Raw genomic sequence first — 12411 nt, 5'->3', positions numbered from 1 at the left:
CTGAGTGTTGGGTGGGGATGGGACAGTGAATGTCATTTATCTGGACCTATTTTATATTTTTTTTTAAACTCTGAGTTTTGGTGGTTTGGTTTAGGTTTTTCTTATCTTTTTTTCTTATTATTATTTTCTTATCTTTATTTTTCTTAACCTTCTTTTTAAAAGGTTAGATCAACTTGGGTAGTGGAGAACTGGCCATCAAACAGATGAATTGATGGATCTCCTGGATGGCTGTGAGAACAAAATTAAAAAGCCCTGTTGGCTCAGAACCTCATCTCTGACTGTTCCCCACAGCGACATCTGTGCAGGCACAGAAACAAAAACGTTGTAGTGCAGCTCGTTTCCCAGCTGGGTCCGGAGCTGGAGCTCATTTTTGTGAACACAAATTCCCCTTCCAAGGGGGTCTGACAGTTACGGAAACTCGCAGCAATTCCCATCCTAAACTCGTTTACTAGAATCGAGTTAGAGAAATCGTTGCAGGAAAAACTAAGACTTTGACATAGATTGCTACCTTTAATTGTAGTTATTCTCCCAGGTCTCTGTTCCTTTTTTTTTTGAAACGAGCAATTTAACCAACCTGAGGTGTTTGTGCTGTTCTAGATTTTTATACATTTTTGTCTCTAAAATAAAAGACACGTAAATACCTACGAAGACTGCTTGGATTTTATACTTCAAAAATTTGCTAGTGGGGACCTGAAATCGCACTTAGCTCCCTTCCAGGTGCTGCCATTCGGGGTGGGCACAGGGGAGGACCTGCCTTGGCTCAGGCTGTGTTCTGCCCAAGCAAAGAAAATATTCCATGACTCAGGGGGGTTGGAACTAGATGATCTTTACGGTCCCTTCCAGCCCAAACCATTCTGTCGTTCCATGAGCACGGATCAATACACACAGCCTCGTTGGGCCTTGGGATATATGATATTGCCAGTAGTTGCTCCCAACAGTCAAGTCTTTAAATTCCCAGTAAAGACCAACTGCTTGTTCAGAGCCGGGTTCTGCCTCTTCTCCAAACTCAGTGCTGTTGAAGTGTCTGGGCCTGAAAATTCACAGGGTGGAAACGCAAAGGGAAACCAGGGCTTGGCCAAAGGAACGACCCCAAGGAGACTCAACGCTGGACTCGATTTAGAAATTCAACCTTTAGAAATTTATTATAAAATACAGGAACGTTCCAGTTGCCGTACCTTGTGGGAAAGCAGTTCCGACTCTCCCCTTGGGAAAGGGCAACTGGTGGGAGGAGGGTCACGAAGTCATGTCCTCCTGCGGGGACGCGTCCGCCAGCCTCATGTTTTGCCACATGAAGTCGATGAACATGGAGGCCTGCAGCAGCCGGCTCAGCCTCTGGAAGTGGCGCTCTGCAGGGAAAAGCCCGGGGGTCAGCACTGCAGGAACGGGGTGCAAAACCTGCCTTCTCCTCAGACCGAGGGAAACGGGGAACGTTCACGAGGCGGGAGGAGACGTGGGGCTCCGTCCCGTCCCCGCGGCGCCACTCACCGGTGTAGGGCAGCAGGGACTCCACGGCAGACTTGATGCCCGAGTACTGCAGGAGGCTGTCGGGCGCTTCGTGCCTCAGGAGGGTTTCCATGACAGCCTGGGCCTCGTGGCAGTTGCGGGAGTTCGTGTTCCACGTCACCAAGAACGTCAACACCGCCTCTGCGGAGGGAGGGAACGTGGAGGCGCCGGCTGGTGCCACGGTTACTGGCACGGAGGAGATGCCAAGCCTCTCCTGTCTTACGGAGCGGATCGGCGGCCACGCAGCGCGACCGCCCAGCCCACGTGCGGAGCTGCGCGGGGACACCCGGGAAACGGGGCGCTCAGGCCGGGCAACGCCGCTCGCACGAGCTGGGAGCAGCTGCCAGTGCGTGTCAGGGGCAGCGCCGTAAGGAAGCGGCCGGCGCTGGGCAGAGCCCTGCCCGAGGGTGGTGGGAGCTCAGTGGTAAACGCTGAGTCTGGGGAGATTCTTCTCCCTTCAATTTCCTCCCTGCTCCTAATCTGAACAGTTTTAGCACTTAAAGCACGTTGCAACAAACCTTTCTGATCCTTCCGCAGCCGAACGATGTTCTCTTCCAAGTGCTTTCTCCCGTCGGTTTCCTTCAGGATGGCTGAGAAAAGAGAAATGAAGAGTCCAGGCAAGAGACCAGCCCATGGACACATGGGTCTCCAAGAGACACACATGGGTGTGCACCCATGGGCTGAGAGCAAGGAGACCATTTGTTATCAGGGGTGACTTCACTTAGGAGTCAATAAGAGGAAGGGAAAACTCCAACTTTCAGTCAATTAGACTTTGTAGTCTTCAACTTCCTGCTTCAACTACCTGGAAGAAATGTTCTGGAAACAGAGAAGACCGAATAACTCCTCTGGAGCACAACGTGGACTCACCTTTGACCACCATCAACACTGTGTGCGGACGATCCAGAGAGATTGCCAGCCCCAAAGCTTTGAGATACCTTTTCTCATGAAGCAGGTTAGAAAGCTCTTGCTCTCTGGAAAACAAATCGGAGTCAAGAGAGTGAGATAAATATTTGGTGGGGGGGAAAAAAAAGGCCATACAGAAAGTAACCCATTTGGCACTCATGGTGTGCAAAGGTTCAGCACCAAGCAGTTAATGCTGCTGGCCAAGGGATGCCTCAGAGCCCTCATTGTGCAGACAGTTCCCCTGGGACATTCAAGGGCTCCCTGAACTATTCTGTGCTGGCTGAGGAAGAAGAAAGTGAAAGTAAGTTTCAGTGGATTGACTTCATCTTAGCGGTGCATAACCATGGAACTAATCAAGCTGACAGTATTCTAGCAAGGCTTGGCAGGAACTGAAGATAAACTACAAAGCAGAAGAGACTCCTGTGCCTTGACAGCCTCTGAACAGCTGAATGATGTAACGTTCCGTTGGCTGGAGCTGGATGGCTCTGGGTGTGGACAGCTTCCCTGGACAGAGTCTGCCTTTCTCAGGACCAACTTACTTAATAATCTGCTCCTCCTGTTTAGCCTGTGCCTCCTTCTCTTCAATTTCAGTGACATCCTACAGAAAAACAGATGACATGTCTGTCAAATCTTGCTTTAACACACGTGAATTTTTATTTAGCCATCAAGTGATGAGGAGACCAGTTTCTGCAGCAAGATCCCAAGGTGAAGTAATTCACGTGTTAAATCCAGCAACTTGCAACTTCCCTCCAAACCGCCTTTAGAACACCAGCGCTGGGGAGGCTGCTAAGGCCCATCGGCTGGTCCTGTTACATCAACAACTGGGGAAATACAGTATGGCCAAAAAAACCAAACCCAAACCCCAAGAAATGCCTGACTGACCCATTTTCAAAGTGCAGAAAAAGAGGAGAGCACGTCATGCTGGAACAGCAAGGAACGAGCCACCAGGACCTGAGCTCTTCAACTGCATTCTCATTACTAACCCAGAGAGGAAACACATGAAGACCCCGTCCTGTACCTTCCACAGCGTGATGCAGGAGTCACTGGATGCTGTCACAACCATATCATCTTGCTTGTTAGAGTGAAGACCCCAGATTTTATCTTCATGAGCATCCAACGTTTTCACGCACTCGTTTGTTTTAATTGTCCAGAGTTTTAAGAGACCATCAGAACCACTTTTGGAAGAAACACAAACACAACAAGAAGAATCACTGGATAGATCCGTTCTCGCTCTGCCCCATCTCAAACATCAGGTGAACTTGCCCCATTCCAACACCTTTCAAACAGGAGCAGAATTAACCAAAAACATCCAGGGTGAGATGCACCCTCAGCTCTGCCCAACTGCAGCGTATGTCACTAACCCAGCAACGTCACAGCAGCTAACTGGAATCCACCGTGTAACTGAAGAGGAAGATGAGTTGACTTCTGCAGAAAGCTTCACATAAACATGGCATCTTCCTACAAGTCTTCCCCAAACTAAATCCGTTACACAACTCTCCCCTCTTGCTGCTGGCATCAGTTGCTTCCGGTTCGTTTTGGCACCTTCCTCCAGATGCCCGGTATCGGCACTCACCTGCTGAGCAGCTGTGTTCCTCGGCTCACAAAAACCATCTTCAGCACAGAGGCATCATGACCTTCAAAGGTCTGGAAAACAGAAAAAGAAGCTCTGAAGTGCTGCATTTGTTGCCTGGCCTTTCAAGGGGATCATTTTTACTCCCACATAGGTAAGTTCCAAACAGCAGGCTCTACCCTTGGGAATTTCTCTTACTGTAGGTTGAAAGAGCAGTAGGAAATGACTTGTCCCTACACAATTTTTTCCCAACTTGTTGCCCAAGGTCAAACTGCAAACGGTCCAAACGGTGACACCAACTGTGTGGGCTACTTCCCCAAAAGGCTGATTCCCCTGTCGCTGCATGAAGCACACGTTCAGTGAGGAAACTGCTGGGCAGAACGTGGCACAGAGTTAGCAGGTGCCTTCTCATGGTCTTAGTGAGACACTACTGGACTGGACTGGAGAGTTCTACAAAAATCGAGTCTGAAATTTAAACTTGCATGTTTTGACTTGGTGGCCACAGCCGTGTCAGGCAAAGCCAGCTTTCCTTCCCCAGTGATCAACCACGTTTGCTCACTGGTTAGCTAGAAAAGAGAGATAGAATCACAGAATGGTTTGGGTTGGAAGGGACTTCAAAGATCGTCTAGTGCCAACCCCCCTGCCATGGGCAGGGACACCCTCCACTACACCAGGTTGCCCAAAGCCTCATCCAACCTGGCCTTGAACACTTCCAGGGATGGGGCAGCCACAGCTTCTCTGGGCAACCTGTGCCAGTGCCTCACCACCCTCAGACTGAAACATTTTTTCATCACTCGAGCGCTGTGCAGATGCTCTTGTCCTACACCTTTGCATGCAGCTCACACATCCAAGATCCTGGTGAACAAGGCTAGACCTGGATAGCTCCTCCTTCAGCACGGCCACGGTGCCATGTTTCAGCTGCACTAACTAGCACGTACTTTTTTGAAACAGCCTTAATCGATCCCCGTAACATGCAAGGGTTGCCCAGAGCAAGAGGCAGTCTGAGTCCTCATTACCTTCAAACAGCTGAAGTCCTGAAGACCCCAAAGCTTCAGGGTCCCATCTGCTGAAGAGGTGGCCAAGACCTGATCCACTGGGGAGAACTGCACACACCAGATTCCACGCTTATGTCCAGTGAAGACACCCAGCAAAGAGCAATCGGAACAGGACCACAGCTTGGCCAGCCGGTCCTGCGAGCCTGTGGCAATGAGCTTGTCATTTGGAGAAACTGCCACGCTGTTCACGTCCTGGAGAAGTCACACAGGTACAGAGAGCACAAAGCAGTTGAAGGCTTTGCTTTTGCTGTCGGACAGGTAATAAATGCAGGGTGCAACACAGGAGAGAAGGATTTAAGTGCTAAAAGCATGTTCTAACATCAGGTGGAGGTTTACCTTGTCATGAGCCCTCTCAGTCACTTTTGCACGAAGCGTTTCTGGACTGGAGATCAAAGCTGCTTTTGCTTTGGAAGCAAGGGATTCCGGGATATTCCAGATCTTGATTGTGCAGTCCTGGCTGCTGGTCACTATGAAGCTTTCTTTCAGTCTGAAAAGAATAAAAGTCAAGTGTAAGGAAGCAAAACAGTGGTTTCCCCTGCACAGAAAGAAAGGCCTTCTCCTCCCCTACTGGGATCTGCACACATCCAGTCACTCTGCTGGGATGTGAAACGCGGTGCTTTAATGTTTAACAGGAGCCAGACCAACAAAGAAACACAAACTTCCCAATCTATGGATAGACAGATGTGCGTCCAAAAAAAATCACCCTGCTGTCAAACTCAGAGCACCATGACAAGCTGGGAACAAGAACGAGAAGCAGAGGCAGGCACCCACCAAAACAGTCACCCTGAGGATCAGCAAAGCAGCCGTGACTCATGCTTGCAAAGCTAAACCCTCGTCCGATTTTTATTACCTTGAGCAAGAGACAGCGCCCACGCCATGAGCATGACCCAGTCCTTGGGCAACACACACCACCCTTCCGTCTTTGCTCATCCGCCACACTCGAAGGCTTTTGTCCTGTAATGGGAGAGGACAGAAACCACTCTGCTTTTTTTGACAGGTGATCAATTCTCCATCCGTTCACCACAACCACGAGCCTCACTATTCACTTATTTTCAAGCTTGAACCTTTGCCTGCGTTTGTAAGAGTGGGTGAGGGCAGACACAGCCAAGCAGCGTGCACTGCAGTCTGGGATTCCAGCATGGAAGTTTATTTCTGGGTGTATCAAGGCAGTTGGCACCTTTTCTTCCAACACTTTTTTTTTTTTTTTTTTTTTTTTACACACAGCTCCCCAGTAGTCATTTCCCCAGGGACAACATTAAAAAGGGATAGTGGAAGAACCTTACAGTGGAAGAACCTTACAGTGGAAGAACCTTACAGTGGAAGAACCTTACAGTGGAAGAACCTTACAGTGGAAGAACCTTATGTTTGGGGGATGTAGCAGACAGGAATTCCATCTGGACAAAATCCCTTTCTGGATCACCATAAAGGAATATGACAACTTGGTCCATAGAGATCACTAGAAATAAAGAATTTCATGAAATGAAGAAAACTAACGCACCTTCGCACAGCTGACGAACATCAGGCCTTTCTTGAAGACATCCAGAGCAAGAACTGTTTCTAGACAGAAGAAAAAAGACCAAACATCACAACCAAAAACCTGTTGTGATGCTGTTCCAGAGAGAACTCAAGGACTCTCATGTCCACACGAGAGTTGTGAGGGACGTGGGATAAAGAAATACTTGCAGAGCTTCCACCCGCCCAGCCACATCAGAGCTGACCGCACGCACCTGTGTGGCCGTAGAGGATCTGGCAGTGCGAGGTGGCCAGTTCAAACACTTTCAGCTGAGGGCTGTTGGTCGCCACGACGATGTGAGAATCGCCAGGCCCAAGGAACTTCACATCCAGAACCTCATCGTTGTAGCCTGCGAGCTGAGGATGGCAGAACAGAAACAGCTTCATGGGGAGAAGTCAGCTGGTTAGAGAAGCACCGAACGGCACCGCGCTCAGCGAGGCTGCGCCGCCGTCACCCTTCATGCAATACCGCACGTCAAAACGACATCAGACACAAACTGGAGTGCAGGAGGGACTTCTGGCCAGGCCTGTTCCACTCTCCTTTTCCCATGTTTGCATCTGTGCAATATTCCTCCAAACAGCCCCACCAGTGGAACTGGCTTTCTGGCTTGTGACCAAGGAACAGCCCCTGCACAGGCAGGAGAGGGGGGTGCCCCAGGCCAAAGCTTTCACCAGAAGCAGAGCTAATCCTCAAGTATGGATGAACAGGAACAGGGAGGCTGAGGGTCGTTACCTGCTTCCTGAGCTGAAGAGTCTGAGCGTCGTACAGAACGATGTTGTGTTCCACGGACACCGTGACAATCTCGTTTCTCGCAGGCACGAGCATGCACTGGGTGAGGCTGCGCTCGCTGGCCTCCTCCTTCGACTCGAAGGGCACAGGCTGGGTATAAACACAAGCAGCTGTGGCAACTTCCCAAACTCTCAGCATGCCTATCAGAAACGATGACACGAATTAGCTGTCAGAGCCACTGTTTTGGATAGTGATCGTCCAAAGAACATAAACCAAACCCTGGCCCTGCCTACCGGAAAAAGCTTTAAGGCAGGACTGCGGAGAGATTCAACCACTGTGGCACGAAGGGCCACAGAGTGTTTCTCCTTCAGCCCAAATGAAGAGGGACTTCATTTTGAGAGGGACTTTTTACAAGGGCATGTAGTGACAAGACACGGGGCAATGGCTTTAAACTGAAAGAGGGGAGATTTCAATGAGATCTAAGGAAGAAATTCTTTCCTCTGAGGGTGGTGAGGCACTGGACCAGGTTGCCCAGAGAAGTTGTGGCTGCCCCATCCCTGGAAGTGTTCAAGGCCAGGTTGGATGGGGCTTTGAGCAACGTGGTGTAGTGGAGGGTGTCCCTGCCCATGGCAGGGGGGCTGGAACTGGATGATCTCTGAGGTCCCTTCCCACCCAAACCAGTCTGTGATTCTATAAATCAAACTTTTTTGGCAGTCTGAAAACATGCACAGCTCCAACTCCACAGCATGCCTGATCCATCACACTCAGCCACTACTGTCAGAGGAACACAGGAGAAGGCTCTGCTCTCCAGCCCTTGGAGTTCTGCCCAAGGCTTCTGCCACACAAAAACCACGCATCCCAGGAATAATGGCACACACTTCCTTAAGTACGCGCCTTCCTCGCCTTCTAAATCCGGCAGCGACGTGCCAGGCTGCTCACCTTTGCTGCCAGCTGTGACGAAGTGCAACCCTTGCTTCTTCACACCCAGCTGAGAGAAATCTCCCTTTTCAGGTAACAAGACGGCAGCTTCCACGCTCTGCAAGAGAGTGGGCCAAGCACCCGCTGAGCGCGAGGGACGGCCGCCTGCTTCTGCAACCCGAGCCCTGCGACAGCCTGCTGGTGTCACCGGGTACACCCCCCAGCCCCCTGCCCCTGACTGCCCGTCTACTGAGGGCAGGTGGGCACACACGCCATGAGAACACGTTTTTCCTGTGACTGCCCTTCCTTCCTCCTCCAGCACTGGGGCAGCACAGGCATGTATTTCCTCCAGCTGCTCAGACACGACCACGCGAAGCAAGGAGAGAAAGAAAATAAGAAGCTTTAGAAATAAGAGTTTTAAGGCCTCTGGAAAGTACAAGGGAGAGAAACACGATTTTACAATAAGTAGGAAGGCAAAGAGGGAGATGTACCGTGCAAACTGTGAGCTAGGAACCACAAAGGATGTCAGAGGGATAAACGAAATGCAATTTCACCTCGTAGACGGGGATGGTGCGTTTACACTCTCTGGTTTTCAGGTTCCACACCATGCAGATTTTATCCCGGCCAGAACTGCAAGTTAAAAGAGCAGTTTCAGTGCTAAACCCATCCAACTGATGCTCCGAGTGCAAATTTGGAATTGTGGGAAGAGGCCCACGTGGAAGAAGGCACCAGCCTCCACGTGACAGCACGGTATGTTACAAAATCACAGAATGTCAGGGATTGGAAGGGACTTCAAAGGATCATCTAGTCCAATCCCCCAGATGTTGGCAGAACCACAAGTACTAAGACTCTCCATCACTGGCCTGTAGAGTAAAGCAGAGACTGGACACTTGTAGCAGTCCTGGCCCTCGCAGAAGGACCTTCCCAGGCCCTACAAAACACCCGGGCTCTGGCAGGAGGCAGGGTGAACGGCAGGGAAAGGCCAGGCCTCTGCAAGGCGTTACCTGATGAGGGTGTCTCCATCTGCAAACGCCAGCGAGGTGACAGCGCTGAAGTGGCCGTCCAGCACGGCGACACACTTGCTGGAATTCAGGTCCCAGATGCGGATTTTGTAATCGATTGAGGAGGAGAAGAGTTGCAGGCGGGAGACATCAGGGTGGAACTCAACAAGGCTAGAGAGAAGGAGATGCACTTGAACAGGACAGGAACAGACTCTCTGGCAGGAGCCCAATGTTTAAATAAACAGATATTCAACACACAGAGTTTGGCAGATGAATCGATGTGAAATTACACCAGGACTTTCTTCGTAGGACTTCATTCCTCTGCCACCCACCAGGAAAATTTGCAAGTGATCTTTGCCAGTCTTACACATTCCTGAAGTGTACCAGTTAGCAAGCCCAGATATTCCATTTAGACCCCAACACATTTATTGGTCAAAGTTTTTCCTCTCTGGCCTGAAGTCAGTCACAGCCCTGCTCCTTCACCAGACATCGCAAAATTCGGGGAACAGGAGCCCAGAACCTGCTCGGAACAGGCCCTTTACATTCAGTTAACTCAAGACATTTCACATCAATCCCAGCATCACACCAACACCAGAGGCTGACAAACACAACTTGTCCTTACTGTACCACTCCTGAAGATCCTTTGAGGTTGTGTGTGCAGTACTGTTTGATCATATCCCAGATCTTAATGGTGCTGTCGCAGCCACCTGGGAAAAGGGCAGACGAGAATGAACTGCAGCAGAAAGAGCCACAGGAGCTCCAACACATCAGCAACGGTAAAATTAAACGGGTTGCAAAGGCAGCGGAAGGAAAAATGATCTGCTAGCAACCACCCATGCCAAGAGAAGCTCGTGGAGCATCTCACACTCTCAGAGAGCTGGGCAACACCTGACTGCTCACAAATCTCCCTTCTGAGGAAAGGCTGAGGGAGCTGGGTCTCTTTAGCTTGGAGAAGAGGAGACTGAGGGGGGACCTCATTAATGTTTATAAATATGGAAAGGGTGACTGTCATGAGGATGGAGCCAGGCTCTTCTGACTGGCATCCAATGATAGGATAAGGGGAAATGGATATAAGCTGGAACATAGGAAGTTCCGCTTAAACATGAGGAAGAACTTCTTCCCAGTAAGGGGAACAGAACACTGGAACAGGCTGCCCAGAGAGGTTGTGGAGTCTCCTTCTCTGGAGATTTTCCAAACCCGCCTGGACGCGTTCTTGTATGATCTAATCTAGGTGGTCCTGCTCCAGCAGGGGGATTGGACTCGATGATCCTTTGAGGTCCCTTCTATTCCCTGACATTCTGTGATTCTGTGAAACAAGAAACCTGAAGTACGATTAAGTTGCAGGTCATGCCTGCCTCCTCCATCTCCAAGTCCCAGCTCTGCACGAGGACAGCTGCACCATGCTCTCATACACGCCCGATTTTTGTCGCTGTTTTACCGAGTATATTTCAGAGAGAACATTACAAGGGTCCCTTTTATCTGTCAAGACGCCACTTCTATCTAAGCAAAACCTCTTCTGGTTGTGTCTGAGTTCAGGAGATGACAACCTCAGGCTGTGTCCAGCCGAGCTAAGCCCCTCAAAAGCAGAAGGGCCCCTGGACATCGCTCCCATCGCACGGCAGGAGACGGACCGTACCCGTGGCCAACAACGTCGAGGTGGAGTCGAAGGCCATGGCAGCCACCGGCGCCGTGTGCACGGCCTTCCAGGTGCGAACACACTCCTTCTCTCGCCACTTCCATTGCTTCAGCAGCAGGGCCCGGCTCCCCGTCACGAGGATCTGCGCGAAAGCAAGGAGGAGGCAAGCACCATTAACCGATTAGACTCGTTTCCTTCAGTGCCCACACACAAAGCGCCGTTGCTACGATGCCCCCCAAGCTCAGCCTCTCAGCATTCCTCCGTCTGACTCGAACCCAGAAGGGCAGACAGACGGAAGCGCCTGAGGAGACTCCACAGAAACCTCTGGAAGTGCAGGGTGCTTCCAGGCAGAGCGGGTTCCAGTGTCCACTGGCTTTATCAGCAGGCCTGATGAAGCAGCACAGAAAACCACAAAGCGAGCACATACCTCGTCGTCGGGGCTGAGGACAAACGCAGTGATGTCCTCCTCATCGTCCTGGAAAAACGAAAAAGAAAAACCCTGAGCTGAACCGCCTGCGGAGCACGCTCGGACCTTTCTTCTCCACACGCTTCTGCTGACACTGAGGGCAGCCAGCAGCTCCCAGCTGTGCTTGGGGCCAGCACACACAACATCTGGCCGAGTTCAGAACCACACACAATATCTGTCTAAGTTTAGACCATTCCCAGCCACGCTTTGGGACAGCACACACAACATCTGGCCGAGTTCGGAACCACACGCTACATCTGGCCGAGTTCAGAACCACACACAACATCTGGCCGAGTTCAGAACCACACATACAACATCTGTCAGACTTCAGAAACACACACAACATCTGTCTGAGTTCAGACCATTCCCAGCCGTGCTTCGGGACAGCGCACGCAACATCTGTCCGCGTTCAGAACCACGCACAACATCTGTCCGCGTTCAGACCATTCCCATCCCACCCTCCCTCCACTTCCCGCTCTCGGAGCTCTCCAGCAGCCGCCGGCGGTGGAGGGAAAACGCCTCAGGAGCCTTGGAAAGTCCGCGGCGGTTTCGCCGCCGGTCAGCAGAGGCGGGACCCCCCTCCCTGCCCCCCGCCGCCCCCCTCACCTGCCGCAGGCTGTGCAGCGCTCCCGTCTCCACCTCGATGACGCTCAGTTTGGTCCCGCAGGGGCAGAACATGAACTTCCCATCCCGGTTTATCTGCACAAACGGGAAGGGGAACCAGGAGCGCTGCAGAGGCGGGAGACGGGCCGTTCCCCGGCCCGCCCCGCGCCGGGCGTTACCTGAACGCGGCCGCCCTTGTAGAAGGGCTCGATCCTCCTCGACACGGCGTAGCTGGAAGGAAAAGCGAGACACGCGCGGAGCGGCGGTGAGACCGGGACGGCGGCGGCTGCTCCCTCCCGGCCCCGCCGCTCCCTACTTGCTCTTGAAGCGCACGGGGCTGGCGGCCGCCGCCGCCATGCCTCCCGCCGCGTGCCCGCCGCTTCCGCTCGGTCCGAGGGAAGGGCGCTGCTTCCGGCGCACGGCAGTGACGCCACGAACGCCATCGGTAGTGTGGGCAGGCGGCGGTCCCCGCCCCACGCCGCCCCTCGCCCCCTCCCGGCACGGTGGGGACAAA

At 51.9% G+C, this 12411-nt stretch overlaps 1 protein-coding gene across 1 annotated transcript; it reads right to left on the bottom strand.

Moving 5' to 3' along the window:
• Positions 1–1140: 1140 nt before the first annotated feature.
• On the bottom strand, positions 1141–12340 carry TBL3 (transducin beta like 3). Its single transcript, XM_086622498.1, has 21 exons — positions 12077–12340; positions 11901–11993; positions 11256–11303; positions 10829–10970; positions 9815–9899; positions 9196–9363; positions 8746–8821; positions 8213–8309; positions 7277–7473; positions 6759–6900; positions 6530–6588; positions 5882–5985; positions 5368–5518; positions 4993–5223; positions 3980–4050; positions 3425–3581; positions 2946–3004; positions 2371–2474; positions 2022–2093; positions 1486–1644; positions 1141–1346 (listed from the first exon to the last, which is right to left on the bottom strand). Exons 1-21 carry the CDS (start codon positions 12338–12340, stop codon positions 1234–1236), a joined length of 2592 nt encoding a protein of 863 aa, XP_086478624.1. The 3' UTR covers positions 1141–1233.
• Positions 12341–12411: the final 71 nt, after the last annotated feature.

This window comes from Tauraco erythrolophus, chromosome 17, assembly GCF_009769465.1.
Source record: "Tauraco erythrolophus isolate bTauEry1 chromosome 17, bTauEry1.pri, whole genome shotgun sequence".
NCBI classification, from domain to species: domain Eukaryota; kingdom Metazoa; phylum Chordata; class Aves; order Musophagiformes; family Musophagidae; genus Tauraco; species Tauraco erythrolophus.
The sequence above is the reverse complement of the archived record's forward strand: the minus strand, read 5'-3'. Positions and strand labels throughout refer to the sequence as shown.